The sequence below is a fragment of the Rhinolophus hipposideros genome, assembly GCF_964194185.1.
Source record: "Rhinolophus hipposideros genome assembly, chromosome: 7".
Lineage (NCBI taxonomy): Eukaryota > Metazoa > Chordata > Mammalia > Chiroptera > Rhinolophidae > Rhinolophus > Rhinolophus hipposideros.
In genome coordinates, this window is record NC_138053.1 from 7,733,937 (window position 1) to 7,751,966 (window position 18,030).

At 45.2% G+C, this 18,030-nt stretch overlaps 1 protein-coding gene across 2 annotated transcripts; it reads left to right on the top strand.

Moving 5' to 3' along the window:
- The first annotated feature begins 6,075 nt into the window (after nt 1-6,075).
- On the top strand, nt 6,076-16,960 carry RHBDD2 (rhomboid domain containing 2). 2 transcript variants are annotated; one of them, XM_081054363.1, is made up of 4 exons: nt 6,076-6,343; nt 8,362-8,769; nt 13,522-13,672; nt 16,001-16,960. In XM_081054363.1, the coding sequence occupies exons 1-4, from the start codon at nt 6,166-6,168 to the stop codon at nt 16,353-16,355; spliced, it is 1,092 nt and encodes a 363-aa protein (XP_080910489.1). In that variant the 5' UTR covers nt 6,076-6,165; the 3' UTR covers nt 16,356-16,960. The 2 variants fall into 2 exon arrangements, with proteins under 2 accessions (XP_080910489.1, XP_080910490.1); XM_081054364.1 differs by lacking the exon at nt 6,076-6,343 and adding an exon at nt 7,904-8,026.
- Nucleotides 16,961-18,030: the final 1,070 nt, after the last annotated feature.

The following is an 18,030-nucleotide window of genomic DNA, read 5'->3' on the forward strand; positions in this document are numbered from 1 at the left end:
TTCTAGGATGAGTTCGTGACTTCATCCAACCTCATATGCCATCTGTTTGCTCCAGGGCCTTGATGAGAAAGATAAACTGCAAATCTCAGAGGCTCAACCCAATTAAAAGTTATTTCTTGCTCATGTCACAACCCATCGTGGGCCTGTGTGTATGTGTACATATACTCACATGTGTAGAAACTGGGGAAGAGGCAGCAGAGGTTGGGCTGGCATGTACAGAGAAGTTGTGGGTGGAGGAGGGTCTAGCCGGTCAGACTGAGGGTTGGTTTTTCTGGAAGGCAGAGGGCACACTGACCTAGATTGGTAGCTCAGAAAGTGACTCTCCAGGTCAGTGTGCACTCGCTGTAACCGGTGGTGTGTCAATCACCGAGAATAGGAACCTCTCGTCAGCACTGGGCGTGGGAATGACAGAGTGATTGCCCTAAAGGTGCTAATGCTTGCCCAGAGAAAATAATTTCATTTAATGATTATTGACTTTAATACACAACTGCTAAGCAGAAGGCAGGTACTAGAGTCTCTGGGAGGCACAAATTTGATTCAGATATAGGGTCACCTTCAAAATACTTGAAATTTCTTCATATTTAAATTTTATGCTTACAGTAAAATTCATTCTTTTTGATACACAAGTCTATTGGGTTTTTAGGGGTTTTTTTACATTTTTATTTCTTTGCACATATTTTTTATTGAGGTATATCATAAAATTCACTATTTTTTATAGTTAAAAATTTTTTTTAAATTGAGCAATAGTGTGTTTCTTCAGGGCCCATTAGCTCCAAGTCAAGTCATTGTCCTTCAATCTTAGTTGCAGGGGACGCAGCCCACCATCCCATGCAGGAATTAGATCGGCCACCTTGTTGAGAGCGCGCGCTCTAACCAACTGAGCCATCTGGCCGCACCCTAAAATTCATTATTTCTTAGTGTACGGTTCAATAGTTTTAGTATATTCAAAGAGTCATGCAATCATCACCACTAATTCTAAAACCTTTTTTTTGCCCCCCAAAAGAGATACCTATTAGCAAGTACTCCCCATTTCTCTTTTCCCCGACCCTTTGACAACAACTAATATATTTTCTGTCCCTATGGATTTGCCTACTCTGGACATCTCATATAGATGGAGTCAAACAATATGTGCTCCTTTGGGACTTGTTTAAGTTAGCATGTTTTCAAGTTCATCTATGTTATAGTCTGTTGCAGTACTTCATTCTTTTTTATGGCTAAACATTTCAGTCTGTGTATACCACATTTTGTCTATACATTCATCAGCCAATGGACATTTCGGTTGTTTTCCACTTTTTGGCTATTATGAATAATGCTGCTATGAACACTCTAGTACAAGTTTTTGTGTGGATGTATATTTTCACTTCTGTTGGGTTGATAAATATAATTTTACACTGCAGCATAATATTGTATGTAGCTATAGTACAGTGGACTGTAAACACACAACCACTTTACTGACATTGGAGATAATTTTTGGATGACCCAAGAGGATCATTGTAGTAACCAGTTGCTAACCAGAAGGGGTAGGAGAAACTCGTCCTCTTTCCCCTGGGGGATCTGTGCTTATGCCTCAGAATGTGGGGGAAAAAGAACTGGGGAGAGATGGCTTGGCAAATGAATGCCACAGATGGCTGCAGTCACATTACCTTGGGGGGTTGTCATCCAGGATTTTGATGACTTAAGGGGGAGGCTCAGCGGTCCCTAGATTAAAGCCAGCGTCTAGATACGAGCCGCTTCCTGAGACAACCAGCAGGGAGCAGTATTCTGCTTTGAGACGGGACCATTTTGCCACCATATTTAAGGAACCCTGCACCGAGCTGTCACCAGGGGGCAGTAAAGACATGGCTTGGAGGCTCCAGAACCTCAAGTTTGTGTGGGGAACTACAGAGCAACCAGTTATTCTGCACCGCAGCCATCCTCACCAGAGTAAGGAAAAAAGAGAAGGAAAAGCAAGCTGAGAAGGAAGAGCAAGCTAATAAGGAGACGCGCTGCTCAGTGGGCTCCTGTCCCAGAGGCTGGGACCACTTGGGGGACCAGAGGGACCTAATGTCCTGCGCCCCTGGATGACCCGTTGGCACGGACGAGGTCCAGTCCTCACCCTACCTCCAGCCCCTCCCAAGCCCTGCAGTCACTCTGTTCCTTCTGCAAACGTGTATGTGGGGGGGGGGCAGGGGGCGGTATGTAAATCCAGGAACACTCCAGCTAGCCAAGCTGGGTCCCAGAGCTGGTCCCAGAGCTGTTTCAGCGTTGCAAACTGAGACATTTGGTGCTTATCATCTCAAGCCCTCTGACCTTCCGCAGCCTTTTCTTCCCCACACCAAAGACAGCAGCAGTGTAGAGGAGGGACTAACAAATATTTCCGAGCACCAACTATGTGCTAGGTTCTATTCTAGGTGTTGGCACTTAGAGGTCACTGCCCTTAGGCAGCTCATAGTCTGGTAACAGTGACAATCAGGTAAGTAAAGCCCCAAATAGGTGAGATCATTTGAGACTGTGGCAAGTGCACTGAAAGAAGAAATAACTGAGGGGAGGTGGGGGGTGGCTCGGAAGGCCCTTCTGAGGAAGCAGCATCTGAGCTGGAGACCTGACGGCTAAGAAGGAGGCCACCACACTAATAGGCAGGAGAGAATGTTTCAGCAGAGGGAAGACCTCCTTCAAAGGCCCTGAGATGAGAAAGACTTTGGCTTGTTTGAAAAGAAAAAGAACACCAGTGTACCGAGTGAGGGAATGTATTCACTTCCTATTGCTGCTATAACAAATTACTACAAACTTAGTTGTTTTAAACACAAATTACTACTTCACACCCATTAGGATGGCTACTATTTTAAAAAAGCAGAAAATAACAAGTGTTGGTAAGGATGTAGAGAAATTAGAATTGTGCACAATTGTGTTGGTGGGAATGTAAAGTGGTGTAGGTACTGTAGTAGGGCAGTTCCTTCAAAAATTAAAAATAGAACTATCATATGATAAAGCAATTTCACTTATGGGTATACACCCAAAAGAATTGAAAGCAAGGTTTCAAAGAGATACTTGTACACCCATGTTTATACACAGTAGCTAAAAGGTAGAAGCAATGCAAGTGTCCATGGACAGATGAATGGATAAACAAAATGTGGTCTATCCATACAGTGGAATAGTATGCAGCCTTAAAAAGGGAATTCTGACACATGCTACGACATGGATGAGCCTTGAGGACATGTGCTCAGCAAAATAAGCCAGTCATAAAAAGACAAATGTATGATTCCACTTACATGAAGTACCTAGAATAGTCAAAATCTCTATAGACAGAAAGTGGACTGGCAGTTGCTAGGGGCTGGGGGGAGTAGAGAGTTATTGTTTAATGGGTATAAACTTTCAGTTTTATAAGATGATACGAGTTATGGAGATGAATGGTGGTGACGGTTGCACAACATTATGAATGTATTTAATACCACTTAATTGTACAGTTAAAATGGCCAAGATGGTCAATGTTATATGTATTTCAACACAATAAAAAAGTTGGATACCTCCTCCCCCAACACATTTAATAATCCGTCCTGGAGGTCAGAAGTCCGAAATGGGTCTCCCTGGGCTAAAATCACCACGTCAGCAGAGCTGGTGTTCCTTCTGGAGGCTGTAGGGGAAAATCAATTTCCTTGCCTTTCCAGTTCCCTGAGGTTGCCTCATTCCTTGGCTGGTGGTCCCTGCCTCCATCCTCAAATCCCCTAGCTCCAACCTCTGCTTCTGTCATCACATCACCTTCTCCCCCTGACACTCCTGTCTCCTTAAAAGGACACTCACTTTTCCATTGGGCCTACTCAGATAATCCAGGATAACCTTCCCATCTCCAGATTTCTAACTTTATCACATTTGCAAAGTCCCTTTTGCTATATAAGGTAATATATACATAGGTTCCAGGGATTAGGACGTGAACATCTTTGGGGGCCATTCTTCCAATTCCCACAGGGCATGTAGAGTGGTAGATGATGAGCTGAAGAAGGTTAGCAGGGAATAGGACATGTGGGATGTCCTATTAATTATAAACTGTGACAAGGGCAACAACACACTCTGATGTACTTTTTTAAAAAACCACCCTGGCTGCTGGGTAGAAAATGGGTTTCAGATAGAGACGACAGCGTTTGCTCATGGATTTGAGCTGGAAATATCCACCCTGGTGTGTGCTCCCTGAGAAGTCGCCTGACCCCCAGCCTCATGGGGAGAACCAGACACTCTCTGGGTAAGAAGATACCCAGTGAAGCCATAAACAGGCAGAATCAGAGAGATGGGAGACCACTGGGTGCTCCCTGCATTAGACTACACAGCCCTTGGCTGTAGGATATGAGAAGTTGCCACAACTCATTCTGCCAGGGGACCAAATTCACTTATGCTCAACACTCTGGTAAATGGTAAATGTATCAATTCTCCATATGCATTTGTGTTTGTTTATGGACTATTAGAACTGACGATCGAAAAAGATTTTAAAAGATATCTAGTTCCACCTCCAACCTGGTGTTTGAATGTAACTTCAGTATTCTCATGAAGTCACCAGATGGCCTCTGCTTGCACACCTCTAGTACCAGGGAGCTCACCACCGATCCAGGAAGCTCATGCCATAAATGGACAATCCAAACTGTCAGAAAGTTCTTTCTTAACTGTGTCTCTCATTTACATCTTTCTGCCTTAGTGCTCCCCTCTGGAGAAACAGAACAAATCTACTCCCTCTTCTCCAGAAAAGCCCTTCAGACAGTTACAGATAGTTACAGCCAGTAGCCTGAAAGGGAAGTCTCTGTGGTCCTTTTAATTATTTCTCATCAGACACGATTTGAAGTCTCCCTACCCCTCCCAATCCTGATCACTATTTGTTGGGCAAGTTCTAGTTTTCTACATCCTTTTTCAGAGTGTGTGTCTAGAAGTAGACCCAGAACGTCTGGATTGGCCTGACTGGCACAGAGGAGATGAGACCACCACCCCCTCCTCTCTCCAAGGCCCAGAGTTCAGTTCCTTCAGCTTAAATTTCCATTTACTATTTTTAACAGCTCCACCACATTCCTGCTTCATATTTTGTTTGCATCCTGTTGGGTAAAACCTTAATTTTCGTGCTCACTGCTGTGTCATGAGCAGCATTAGTTTAAATGTATGCAGTATTCATTTAAATATATCCCTTGCTTTATATCTGGAAAATTACGTGGTTATAATTTAGGACCAAACACAAAAGATGAAAAGAATCTCAGCTTCTCGCCCAGAGGTTCAGGAAAACACAGATACCGCCAGAACTACAGAGGGGGCAGAGCAGGGCCTGAGAATGGATCCGAATATCCAGCACAGACAGCGAAGCATTTATTTTTAAGTAGTCTGTGTGGCCTCAAGTCAAATTTACATACAGGCAAGCAGGATATTAGAGGGAAATACTGTAGTGAAAAGGGGAGAAAATTGAGGCCTAGCAAACCGATTCAAATCCCAGGCCTTCCACTTCCCACTGGTGACTTTGGGCAAGTTACCTCACCTTCTGGGGTGTCTGTAATCCACGAAACAACATTCCAGTTGTGTCCCTTAAACAGCTGTTCTCTGGCGAAAGCGCATTTCTAACCTGAAGTGCTGAAATAGACCTTGATTATTAAGGTGTTCTATTACATCCCTAACATTTCAGTGCCTTCATAGAAACCCTCTCTAGTGTCACGCTCTTGCCTCTCCGACCCAGCCACCAAAAGCTGCCCCAGCTGTACTCTTGGCCAAACCCAGGCCATAGCAGTGGGAGGACCTGAGTTCTAATTCCGCCTTTGCCATTTAACTGAATTACCCAGGGGCCTCCCCAGACCTCAGTTTTCTCAAATACGTGTAAAGGAGATAAGCACAGATAATGGAGGGGGGGCCTCTGTAAATCACAGGGGACAATAATCATTAGGTATTAGAGCAGAAATGAGAAAACCCAAACCCGAACCCTTGAAGCTGCCCGCACACAGGAGCCCTGCGGGGCCCCAGGATTGTGCAACCAGGGCGCGCTGAAAAGACTCCCCACTGCCCGCGGGCGGGAGAGGCTGGTCAGCGCGATCCTATTGGGCCGCTCGGCGTGGGCGGGGCCAGGAGGCGGGGCTTCGGCAGCTACCCCAGCTGTTGCCAGGGGAGACAGCCGCAGGGAGACGGAAGGAGCCGGCCCTGAGTCGGGGCCCAGCAGGCACGGGAGCGGCGGCCATGGCGGTCTCGGAGCCCGGGTACCGGAGCTGGTCCTTTTGGCCTGAGGTGCCATCCGCCACCTTCTTCACCGCGCTGCTCTCGCTACTGGTGTCCGGGCCCCGTGTGTTCCTGCTGCAGCCTCCCCTGCCGCCTTCCGGCCTCTCGCTGCGGTCCGATTGCCTGCGCAACTGGCAAGGTGAGCAGAGCGGGGCCCGGAGTCCGGTACCAGCCCTTCTCCTCCGACCTCTCCAGGCCCTGGGCTTCGGCCCCCGGCACCCATGCCATCAGCCCTTACTTCCAGCTTCCCCGTCCACATCATCATTCCCGCTATCCTTGGACCCACATTCCACGTCTTTGTCTCTCCAGAGCCCATCTTCGTCATTACTGTAATCCCGCCTGAATTTGTTCCCTTCCCTGTCACCAGCGGACTGATGAAGGCCCCCACATGTTCGCAAGCAAACCAATTTCATTCATCCATGCTCGCTTTCTAAGGAGAAGGATATTTCTGTCCCCCTCCTTCGTCGTATACACATTTCCGTCTGCTTTAGGGCCTAAGCCTCACTGAAAAAAATTTTTTCTCTCTCCTTCATCAAGACATTTCAGCTTTATCTGTGGCTACCTCTATGCGCATCCTGGCCTCTGGAGGTTTAGGATGTCTTTTGCTTCTTCGTTTGTATCTTAATTCTCACTCAGATTCCCAGTGTATGGGGTTACAAGCATCATGTGTCTTTGGGGGAGGTGTTTGTTTTCTCTGGGGGAGAGAAATTTTGCAAACCAATTAAGTATAAGCATCTGCTCATAAAATCCTTTCTTTTCTGGGGAGGAAAATGGGAAATTTGTATAACTTGCTGTTTTGCAAAGCCACTAAGGAGGCGGACGCAGTAAGCTCATTCAATCCTCCATGATCTCATGACGCAGGAATGAGACTGAGGCTTACTGCAGAGAATCACAGAGCTAGTCAGTTATACAACTGAGACAGAACCCAGATTTTCCCTCTTGTTGTATGATGTTTTGGAACCAGAGGCTTGGGGTACATTATCCCCAAATCATATCGAATTTCTTCTAGAATCTTCACGTTGATGCTTGGCATTTCCGTGTGGGAAGTATTCAACAAGTAATGAGGTACTCTTCAGATAATGTCGCCCAACAGACATGGCCTTGCCTGACTGGGGTTCATAGCCTGTCCCCTTCCTCAAATCTAAAACTTCCCCCCCGCAACCTGACACAGAGCATGTCGTCAGCCCAAACTAAACTCCCTTTGTTTCTTTAGTTCACAGTTTCTCTGAGCATGGGGTTCATGGGCATGTGAGTATTAGATACGCACGTAAGAGACCTTTGACAGCCTCAAGTGTCATCCTGTTACTTTACAATGAGGAAACTGAAGGCAAGAGGGCCTGTGACTTGACCTCAGCCAACCAGTACGTGATAGAGCCAAGATCCCACTCCAAGCCTTTGGGCTCCCAAGTCCAATATTACTGCCACATGACTGGTCCCCCTCCTTCAGTTTCATGTTTTGGCCTGCAAGGACATAAAAGTGCATAAGAGATGACTGCTTTTAGAAGAATAAAAGTAAGATTCTTTGCTGTCTTATTGCACATAAAGCATCAATCTACCTGGAGGATTGGATAATCACTTTCAAGGAAGACTTCTGAGTTTTATTTCTATATTATTAGTGATACTTTTTATATCTGGATTATAGTGATAATCTTTATAGGTGCAAAATAATTCATGGTCCCTTTTTTCTTCCTCTGAACAGCCACTATGGAAGGAGAGGTCAGGATTACAGCCGAGGAGCCTGACACACAGTGTTAAGGGAACCCACTCAGTCCACCCTGAAGCTGTTACAATTAATTAACCCTCAAACTGCCTGGTGAGATAGGTCAGTATTAAAACCTTAAAAAGGGGCATAAAACACATTACAAATTCAAAGACCATCCCATGCTACAAAGCGATATTTTTTTTTTTCCCACATGGAAGTCAGTCACTAATAAGACTCACTCCAGGTCGGGGAAAGAGCAGGGATTTAGACATTACTCTACTTTGAGTCGGGTCCTTCATGATTCCTCCCACTGCTCATCTTGGCTGCAGACTGAGTTCACTGGCTCTCAGTGCTCTATCATGGGGGCTACTCCCCCTTTCCGAGGTGGTTGGAAACCTGTTTTTTCCTCCTTGGAGCAATCCCCTGTCAGGCCTCTAACCCACCTCCCTCTACAGTTTACAGGCTGGTGACCTACATCTTTGTCTATGAGAATCCAGTCTCTCTGCTCTGCGGCGCTGTCATCATCTGGCGCTTTGCTGGCAACTTTGAGAGAACCGTGGGCACCGTCCGCCACTGCTTCTTCACTGTGATCTTCGCCCTCTTCTCTGCTATCATCTTCCTGTCGTTTGAGGCTGTGACAACGCTGTCGAAGCTGGGGGAGGTGGAGGATGCCAGAGGTTTCACCCCGGTGGCTTTTGCCATGCTGGGGGTCAATGTTGTCCGCTCTCGCATGAGGAGGGCCCTGGTGTTTGGTGTGGTCGTGCCCTCCATGCTGGTGCCTTGGCTCCTGCTGTGCGCCTCCTGGCTCATTCCCCAGACCTCTTTTCTCAGTAATGTCTGTGGACTTGGAATTGGGCTAGCATGTATCCTTCCTAGAAGGGAATTGTAGAACGATGACATCCCAAAGGGTGAACCAAGTTGGAGGGTTTGGGGAGTCATGTAGGTAGAGCTGTGAGTTTAGATGTAGGTAACCGGGGTTCTAGCTTCAGCTTTGAAAACTGTGTAGCCTTGCTGGGCGGTGGGGGACCGGGGGTGGGAGTGTGGTCACTTACCTTCTCTAGGCCAGAATTTCCTCACCTGGAAAATAACAACAAAGCTATCTCCTTGTGTTAGCTTAGCACTGCCAGTTAGTAAAATATTCTGATTTGATTTTTTTTCCTTATAAACTAAGGTATAAATATATATTTGACTAATTATGATAAGACTTTACATTGGAAAAATCAGAAATACCCATGAGCTGGAGATGTTCCATGAAAGGAATAGATAACAAGGTTTTTCTGTTTTTGTTGGTTTAGTCTTTTTCTCAGAAAAAAGAAAAATTATGATAGGCTTTTATCATATGAATGCTTTAAAACTTAGCATATGTTTTACATCCCTTGTATAAATATCCTGGCAATTAGGGAAGAAAATTCTAAAATACAACAGGGTTACTTTTTTAAACATCAGAATTGGTAATATTGGGGGTTAGATAGGTACAATCCTAAAATCTCTTTCAATTTATGATTCTATAAGCTATTAGGGTAGGTTGTGTATAAATACACATTGATAATGTAGCTCTTATTTATCTTATTTTTAAATTTAAATTTAGTTTCATTGATTTTAAACCTTTTTTTAATATGAAAATTTAAAGCTATATGCTCCCCTATAAGCACTACTTTAGCTGCATCCCACAAATTTTGATAGGTTGTGTTTTCGTCACTCTGTGAAAAGTATTGTCTAATTTTCTTGGAATTTCTTCTTTGATCCAAGGCTTATTTTATATAAGTGAGTTGCTTAACTTCTAAATATTTGGTGATTTTGCATGTTTCTTTTTGTTATTGATTTCCAATTTCATTTCATGGGGTCAGAGAACATTTCTTGTAAGATTACAGTCCTTTTGAATTATTTCTAGCCCAGTATTTGGTACATCTTGGTGAATGTTCTATGTGTACATGAAAAGAATGTGCATTCTGCAGTCAGTGAGTATAGTGTTCAATATACGTCATTTAGGTCAAGCTCCTGATGTTGTTCAAATCTTTTACATCCCTATACTTGTTCTATCAATTACTGAGAGGACTGTTGAAACCTCCAACTAAAATTGTGGATTTGTCTATTTTTTCCTTTCAATTCTTGTCAGTTTTTGCTTCAAGTATTTTGAAACTATAATTGGATGCATACACATTTAAGATTGTTATGTCATCTTAATTCACTCTTTATCATTAAGAAATTGACCCTTTTAATCTCTGTCCTAAAGTCTTTGTTATCTGATATTAATAGAGTTATTCCAGCTTTCTACTTTCTTAAAATTAGGATTTACACAGTATGTATTTTTCCATCCTTACATTTTTAACATGTTTGTGTCTTTATATTTAAAGTATGTTTCTTGTAAATAGCACATACTTGGTTCTCCAAAGACAATCTCTGCCTTTTAAATGACATGTTTATCTCATTTACATTCAGTGTAATTATTGATCTGGCTGGAGTTGAATCTACCAGCTTGATGTTTGTTTTCTCTTTGTCCCAAATGTTCTTTGATTTTTTTCTTTTCTCCTGCCTTCAGTTGTATTATTTTTTTTTAGTATTTTATTTTCTCTATTTCTCTCTATTAACTACACTTTTTTGTTTTAGTTTTTAGTAGTTGCTCTAGAGTTTACAATATGCATTTTTAGTTTAAACACAGACTACTGTCAAATAATATACCACTTTGTATATAATGTAAGAATTTTATAGCATTGTATATCTATTTTTCTTCTTTCCATCCTTTGCATTATTGTTGTACATTTATTTCGACACGTTATAAACCTCACAAACATTGCTATTGTTTTTGTTTTGAACAGTCAATTATATATGTTTTTTTAATTAAGAAAGCAACATTTACTCACATATTTACCATTTCTAGTTCTCATCATTCTTTTGTGTAGATCCAAGTTTCCATCTGGTATCATTTTCCTTAACCTGAAGAACTTCCTTTAACATTTCTTGTACAGTGGTATGCTGGTGACAAATTCTCTCACTCTTTGGTTATCTGAAAATGCCTTTATTTCAGCAAATATAGAATTCTATCTTTCCCTGATCTTTCACTTTTAAAGATGTCATTGCATTACTTCTGGTTTGTGTTGTTTCTGGTGAAATAAGTTATCATTTTTATTGTTTCCGCTTACAATTCATTGTTTTTCTCTGGCTACTTTCACAGTTTTTTTTCTTTATCATTAGCTTTTAGCTATTTAATTATCATGTGCGTTGGAGTGGTGTTCTTTATGTTTACCTTGCTTGGAATCATTGATCTGTGAGTTTAAAGTTTTCATCAAATCTAAAAAAAATATTGTCATTATTTCTTCAACTATTTTTTTCTGTCCTTTTTTCTCATTTCCTAGTGTGCCAATTACATATATGATAGACTACTTGATATTGTCCAATGGATCCTTGAAGCTCTATTTATTTATTTATTTATTTATTTATTTATTTATTTATTTATTTTAGCTTTTTCTCTTTACATTTCAGTTTGAATAGTTTCTCTCACGTTGACTTCAAGTTCAATGATCTTTTCTTCTACAGAATCTACTGTGCTGTTAAACTGATCCAGTTAGTTTTTTACTTGTCATGTTGCATATTTCAGCTCAAGAGGTTCCATTTGATTCTTTTTAATAGTTTTCATTTCTTTGTTGAGATTATTTACCTGTTCCTTCATTATATTTATGTTTTCATTTAGCACATATACTTACACAATTATAAAAGCTGCTATAAAAATAATTGTCTGTTAAAACCATCATCTCATTTCTGGATCAGTTTCTTTTGACTGGTTTTTCTTCTGATTATGGACCCCATTTTCTTGCTTCTTTACTTGTCTTGTAATTTTTTATTTTATACTATACATTGTGAATGCTATGTTATTGAGGGTTGAATTTTGTTCTTCCTTTAAAGAGTATTGATTTTTTTTTTTCTGATAGGCAGTTAATTTACTTGTTAAGGCGTTACCTTTTTGGAGGTTTATTCTGAATGCCCTGGGTGTTCAGTGAGTTCCTGTTATTCTGTGTTTAGAATTCAATCATGTCCTTGGCCTGTATGACCTCTAGGAGTTGTTAGGCTTATAGCTGTTGTATCCTAAGTAGCTGTTCTTTGCCTGGCTTGAAGATTCTCAGCCTAAGTATGTGCATGTTAGCATTCAGCTGAAGACTCAGGGAACCCATAGGTCTTCTATGAGCAACTCTCTCTTCTCCATTACTCTGACCTGTAAATCCCAGGTACTTTTTCCTCTCTGAACTCTGTCTCTCCAGCTCAGCAAAAAAATGTGATATGATGTGTGGATTCCTCTTTCTATGCTATAGTTTGGAAAGTGCCTCCAGGCAGAAAGCCAGCTTGATCTTGAAGTTCACTTAATTTGTTTCCCTTTTCTTATGTATGTCAGTCTGGCAGTAATTATTGTCCAAAATCTGAAAACAATTGTATAAAATATTTATACTTCTTTACAGTTATTTATGGTGGGAGGACTAGTCTAGTATGATTACTTCATCAGAGTCAGAAGCAGACACATTCTTGAGATCATTCTGAAGTCATCAGCCATGACTACTTCTGTCTTCCTTATAGCATTGATTATCAACTGAAATCAGTATTTGGAAATACACCGTCCTCCCTGAAAGAATTTAGAAATATGCAGGGACATTTTTGGTTATCACAATGACTAGGTGCTTCTGCCATTTAGTGGCTGGTGGCCAAGGATGCTAAATGTCCTGTAATGTGTGAAATGGTCCAGCCCAGCAAAAAAATTGACTTGTTGAAAATGCCAGTAGCATTCGAGTTCAGAATACTGTCTCAAGGAACAACTTTCTCTTGGTGTTTCCATAGGGAAGCTTTCTCTGTACCACCGCTCTTCTAGCTATTGCTACTCACGATTTAGGGTTCAGCACACCCATCACTTCCTTAGAGTCCCCAGCCGGGTCTTCCATAGATCAGCTTTTGCTTATCACCACTTATTCTACCCTGATTATTTACTCTTTGTCTGGCACTTGTGACTTATTCCTTAGTTCCCAGTGTATGTTAGATGTTCAGTAAGTATTTGTTGAAAGGATGGGTGGGTGGATGGATGGGTGAGTAAAGGCTGAATCTTTGTGGCTGCCTAGGCAGTGGTGGGCTGGCACAGGTCAGAAGACCAGAGTGCCATCACATCACTGGGGATGGTGACAGTGTGAGGGGAAGTGCTGCCAGAGAGTCCCACATGAAGCTCACCTGGTCGTCTAGAGGGAAAGTGCCTTCTGTCTGGGACAAAAGTACAAGATGTCAGTCCCCTCTATAGGGTATTAGGACTGTCTCCTGCCGCATCCCACTGCAAGGATGGAGGTGTGTGCTGGCTTATGACTTGATTGCAGGGATTAGAGGGGCTCAAGAGATAGGATAGGTTGGCGTAGGGGAAGGGGAAGTGTTAGCACCTATTTGCCCTCCCCTATTGCTGGGCCACGTTCCCTCTGAGGTACAGGGGATGGAAACTCTGGCTTTCCTTTGACCTTGAAATTCCAGTCAGTTTATGGTAGAAAAAGCACTAATGCCCCTGTAGAATAAATGTGGGAGCCTGCATTCTCCTGTGGGGGGTGTTCACTCTTCCCTTTAGCTGCCTCCAATTTTACTTAACACGCTGACCTCAGATGGCATCACATACTGCTACTCCCTGGACATCTCAGAGCGTGTAGCATTGAAGCTCGACCAGAAGTTCCCCTTCAGCCTGATGAGGAAGATTTCAGTGTTCAAGTACATCTCCAGTTCTTCAGCGGAAAGAAGAGCCGCCCACAGCCGGAAGTAAGTTATAGAACCTTTAAATCTTATTAAAGCAATTCCAGGGTGTGACCGGTTCATTGTCGTGGCGACAAAGGAATAAGGTGTGGGCAGTCCTGAGCCCAGAAATATCTACTCACAGATGTCTTCTGAGCACTCGAGATTCTGCCCAGCTGTATCTGAAGTGGGGAGTGAGCAGGAATGGGAAAGGGAAGGCATTTGAAGCACTGGTGTGTTATCCTTAGCGAGTTGTGGCAGCCTGGGGGACGGAGTGGCCCTATCTAATTACTACCAGCCCTCGGCACTGACGAGCACTCCGCAGGCCGGGTTGGGCTCTGGCATGGTGCACTGGTAAGAAGCACAGAGAGTCCAAACACTGCCTCGGGGGCTTAGGAAATGGCACGGCCCGACACCTGAGAGGTAGGGTTTCCTTGGCCACCTAGAGAGAAGGGGAGGTTTACTCTTTCTAGTCCAGGCTCATTAACTCTCAATGGAAAGTGCGAGGCAAGCCATCAGAGCTCTGGTAGCCTCATTTATTTTAGAGAAGAGGCCCAAAGAGGACAAGAGTCTTTCTCCAGGTAACAGGGGGGAAGGGTCTAGAGCTAGGGGTTCTAGATCTGCTTCCAGACCCTCGCTCCTTTTCCTCTATTCCGCACCCCCGGCTTCTGTGCCTTCCCTGGTTTCTGTCCATGCCAAGACTTCACAATGGAGGAGGTTTTCTTTCATTTAGCAGTCCATCCAAAGGAAGGACTTACTGTGAAGCCAAGATGTCAGTGGCCCTTTTCTGTCTTCAAGCTGTGGAGTAAATTTTGTCCTCCATGCTCCCCTGGATGCAGGGTATGAGTTGAATTGGAAGCTGCTCTTATTTCAGGAGGTGGTCGCTCCCAGCCCTCACTGGCTAAGGGCCCTTTGACCATTTTTTAAAGGCATGTGTTGGGCTGGGGCAGGGAGTAGCTATGAAAAACAAATGCACACTCACCCATTTTGCTTCAGGCAAGTAATTCCTGGGGTCTAAATGTGTGGGAGGCTGTTTAAATATAGAAGGAGGTGAATTGTGACTTTTTGGCTTTTAATTGTTCTCACGGAATCTAGAGAGGACTTAAGGGGTCCTCGGGTGCAATCTGCCACCCTCTGAAAGAGTCCCGTCTAACAGCTGGTAATGGTCATGGTCACCTCGCCTTAACTCACACCCCCTGGTGGCTGGGGGCTCCCTGTCCAAGGCAACCCCTGATGAGAAAGCTCTTCCGGGCTGAATTGCAGTGGCCTCTGTGGCTGTGTGACTCATTGGTGCCAGATGTGACCCTGCTTCACCATGACATGCAGATCCAGGTAGAGGACATGGTGACCCTTTCCGTTCCTTCCGTGTTCCTCACACGGCATGGTGTTTGGTCCCTCATTAACCTGCCTGGTGGAGGCACCCAGAGCAGTACCTGGTGTTTCGACAGCCTGACAGTGAGACACGGACAACTGCAGCATGTGTGGGTGGGTGACATGGCTGTCTGCACAGCTCTGCCTCCCTGGAGGCTATTGCCAAGCTCCTGGTAAGCCTGAACCTCTACCTTTTCAAATATGCCAGAAGTGCTGTTAAGTGTCCTGTGTCTATGCTCATCTGTACATTTGATTTGTAAAGTTAGGTTTTAATGGAAATGTATACGGGTTCATCCAGTCACCTAACAGACATTGGTCGTGTTGGCAGTCGTTCTCCATATTTGGAATTTTGCACCAAACTTCAAAGGATAAAACCCTTCGGATGTGTCTCCATTCGCGGTCCCAGCCACATGTGTCTGTGGTAGGGTCTTTAACCTCAGCACCGATAGCTCCCCACATCTGTCTCATCGGTTCCTGCCAACCAGGACTTGGAGCTGCAAGTATTCCTTCGTGGAGTCATAGGTAGAAAGTGTCACAGCAGACAAGACCTGTGCCCAAGTCCTGTGCTACCTTGTTAGAGCCCCGGCCCTCCCGCCCTCACAGGGCTGCCTCGTTCTCATTGAGAATTGCAGAGCTGGCCAAACACACTGACTGCTCTGAGCCGGTCCCCATCTCTCCAGCCGCTTTGCAAGGTGCTGTGAGTAGGTTACGCTCAGGTGGCCGTGAGCCCATTATCCCTTCCTCCTGCTGGTTCGCTGCTGCACTGAGCAGGCCCTTCCCTCTCTGGGCATCTGGGTTTTGTTAGGTTGAGACTAACCTTGCCCTGCTTGGTACTTAGAGCCAGTCACAGCAAATTGTCCAAAGCATGTTGCAATATAAAGCACGACAGCGACCACAAGCTTTTCTCATGTAGAACGACAGCTGGGGGTGCCATGTGCCTTGGCATTTCTAGCTGAATGACCCTTTTCTCTCGTTTCATTCTAGGCTGAACCCTGTGCCCGGCTCCTACCCCGTGCAGAGCGGCCACCCTCACGTGCCCCCGAGCCACCCTGTCTCCCAGATACAGCATGCCAGTGGCCAGAAACTAGGCTCCTGGCCAGCCTGCGCCCCTGGGCACATGCCCAGCCTGCCTCCCTACAAGCCTGCCTCTGGCCTGTGTTATGTGCAAAACCATTTTGGCACAACCCCTAATTCCAGTGTCTACCCGGCTTCTGCAGGGGCCTCCCTGGGGGTCCAGCCCCCTGCCCCCCTCAACTGCCCTGGCACTGTGTATTCCGGGGCCCTGGCCACTCCAGCAACTGCAGGCTCCAAGGAGGGCTCAAGGGTCCTGATCCCGTAATGGGGAATTTCTGGGGAAGTCATCTCACATCTCAGCCTTCTAAAGAAGGTCTTCTCTGAGCTAAGGCTTTCTTGACAAAAGTTATTTATTGAACACCTCTATGTGCCAGGCTCTGTGTTGAGTACTTTGATATATCTCCCTATTTCATCCTCATGACAACTTTGTGAAGTACAGTTTACTGTCCCCAGTTTATAGCTGCAGAAGCGAGACTGATTACATGAAGTCGCCTAGCTCTGTCGTGGCACAGCTGGGCTTGGCTCCAGGCCCAGGGCTCCTCCTACCTGCTGTCCTGCCTCCCAAAAGCATCTGGGAGAAGAGGGCGTTGTCAGTGGCTGCCAATGGCTAGTTCCCGCCCTGCATTTCCCTCCCGTCACTGTGTAATGCTGTGGTTGTATAGTGTCTGTGTGTCTGTCCCTCGGGAGCTCCCAGCTGGTGTGCTTGGCAGTCCCCAGGCCTGTGTAGTGTTTCTCCCTGCAGCGACCCTCCCCACCTCCCAGACTTCTGCCCCGGGAGCGGTGAGAAGGGCCAGTGTGAACCATAGCAGCTTGCTGGTGGATCCACAGTGTTGATTACCTTTGTATAAAGAAACAACCTCTACCCTGCCATCCGTCTGTGGTCTCTTTGTACTCTGGCTGGGGGCATGGAGAGCTGGATTTGGGCAGTAGTGATGCGGGGTGTGATGGCCAGAGGAGAAATATATCAGGGGTCACGTCAGGCAAATGGCCTCCACCCAGTGGGAATCTGACATGAGGAACAAGTTGGCAAAGGTGCTGGAGGAGCTGAAGGGGCAAGCAGGAGGGTTTGGCAACCCTGAGATTGGTGACAGTAGGTAGCCACTGCTGCTCTTAGAGAGGAGGGGGTATTACCAGAGCTCCAAGTGGGACCACCACCAGAAGGGCTGCCTGGCAAGACCTTGTACCAAAGAGTGACATGGGCAGCAATGGCATCTGAAGCAAGAGAGGGGGAGAAGAGACCTAGTTTCTTTGCCTGGCATCTAACGTCAGGGTCTCCCATGGGCCAAATTAACCAGGAACCTGTTGGCAAGTGAGCTCCGGAAATGTAGTTTGGGGTGGCGGGTGGCCCTTCTAAGGCAGGACAGGACAAGATGTGAGCCAACAGGCACATGGCCAGCTAATAAGCCATCCGCTGGAGTTCCTCACAGTGGGCTCACATTGAGAAAACAGGCCAAATTGTAGGTGTTTTTATGGACACAACACATGACCACTTACTCCAGGACCCGGATGGCCTACTCTGGGCTGGCTCTTTGATAAATCCTGGGGATTAGAGGTGGATTAGACACACCTACAAATCCACCCAGCCAAGATGAGGGCAGGCAGTGACAGTCACTGGAATGGCCTGCATTATGTGAGGGGGTGGGGGATGACGCTGAGATGATGACTCCCCAGCTGGGTTGTGAAGTAGGGTCACCAGCCAAGGAGTTGGGTGCCTAGACTACAACTGGAACTTGTCTGCAGTCACAGAGCAAGTCTGGCAGGCTGGCCCGAGACCTCTGTCTCCAGCCATACCTAGCACTTTTCCCAGTGTCACTCGGAGTGCGCAGACTGCTGTGTGTCCCTGAGGCATGTTCCCACCAGTCTTAGGCCTATACCCAGAAGCAGGTTAGAGGGCCATCTGTTCTCAGTGTGGCACGGTGACATCCCATGTATCTGGCCTT